The sequence below is a fragment of the Galeopterus variegatus genome, unplaced genomic scaffold (assembly GCF_000696425.1).
Source record: "Galeopterus variegatus unplaced genomic scaffold, G_variegatus-3.0.2 Scaffold7611, whole genome shotgun sequence".
Taxonomy (NCBI): Eukaryota; Metazoa; Chordata; class Mammalia; order Dermoptera; family Cynocephalidae; genus Galeopterus; species Galeopterus variegatus.
In genome coordinates this window covers 57251-58451 of record NW_007733722.1, presented here as the reverse complement: position 1 = coordinate 58451, position 1201 = coordinate 57251, and the positions used below count along the sequence as shown (strand labels likewise).

At 37.5% G+C, this 1201-nt stretch overlaps 1 protein-coding gene across 1 annotated transcript in view; it reads left to right on the top strand.

The window, feature by feature from the left end:
- DEAF1 (DEAF1 transcription factor) overlaps positions 1–1201 on the top strand; it is a 40943-nt gene that overhangs the window by 8848 nt on the left and 30894 nt on the right. Inside the window, exon 6 of the mRNA XM_008592126.1 lies at positions 62–127. Within this exon, the coding sequence (XP_008590348.1) occupies positions 62–127 (66 nt within the window). The remainder of the gene's footprint in view (positions 1–61; positions 128–1201) is intronic.

The following is a 1201-nucleotide window of genomic DNA, read 5'->3' as shown; positions in this document are numbered from 1 at the left end:
GCCACCGGGCCGGCCCTAAGGGCTGGCTTTCTAATGCATCGTGGTACTTGTTATGTTTCAGGATGGGATTTTAAACCCGCATGCTGCCTCTTGCACCTGTGCCGCCTGCTGTGATGACATGACTTTGGTAAGTTGCCAGGAAGCCAGACAAGCTCGTTTGAGTGAGGGCAGCTGAGTGAGCACTGTGGTCCTCTGCCCTGCAGAGATACTGTCCTCGCCTCTTCTGGGGCTGTCGTCCCTGTGTCCCTGGCACATCCCTGGGGTTCCCGATGCTTTGACTGGGCATGTGCTCGGTCCCTGAGTGGCTGCTCAAAGAACATAAAGGAGACTTTCTTAAGTAACAGAAAGCTCTGATAACATCACCATCTTAATGCCCAAACCAAACACAAACACTTTTTTTAATGGCTATAACAGATGTGTATGTGCCATTTTGTATTCTGTGTTTAACATTGTGTTATAAAAATTCTACACTAAACCTGTTCACATATAGAGCTTTTAATGTCTTTTGAGATACTCTAAAAGACAAAATCATTTTCATTGATTTTGATATTATTGCTGTATAGCTTTCAAAAGTGTGATACTAATTCTAATTTGTAATGTATGAACATACTGTTTTCATTTTAACTTCCCTTAATGTTGAATATTATTATCTTAAAATATCTTAAAATTAATTTAGAAGCTATTTAATGAGACCTCCTAATTTTAATTTGATTATTACTCTGGTTAATTACTGGAAGAAAAGAAAGAAAATTTATTTGGAAAGACCATGTTCTTAGGGTGAAAAACTAAATATTCCAAAATTGTCTAGTTCATGTATAGATTTAGTATGATTCTAGTGGAAAAACCAATTTTGTGAAAATAAAATAATTTTAAGGTTCATTTGGAAAAACTAGGTGAGACTCTCAGATCTTGCAGGGGTAAAGAGCAGTGAGAGGGGATTAGCTCCTCTAGGAGGTTTAGAATACATGGTGGAATCATTTACAGTTGCTCCTGAACACTGAAATACTTAGGTGTAAGTCTGATAAAACATGCACAGGATTTGTATACTGAAACTAGAAAATGCTGATGAAAGAAATCAGACAAGGCCTAAATTCTTCAAGAGGCATACTATGTCCATGGATAGGAAGACTCAACATATTAAAGATGTTAATTTCCCCTAAATTGATCTATAGGTTTAACACAATTGCTATCAAAATCCCAG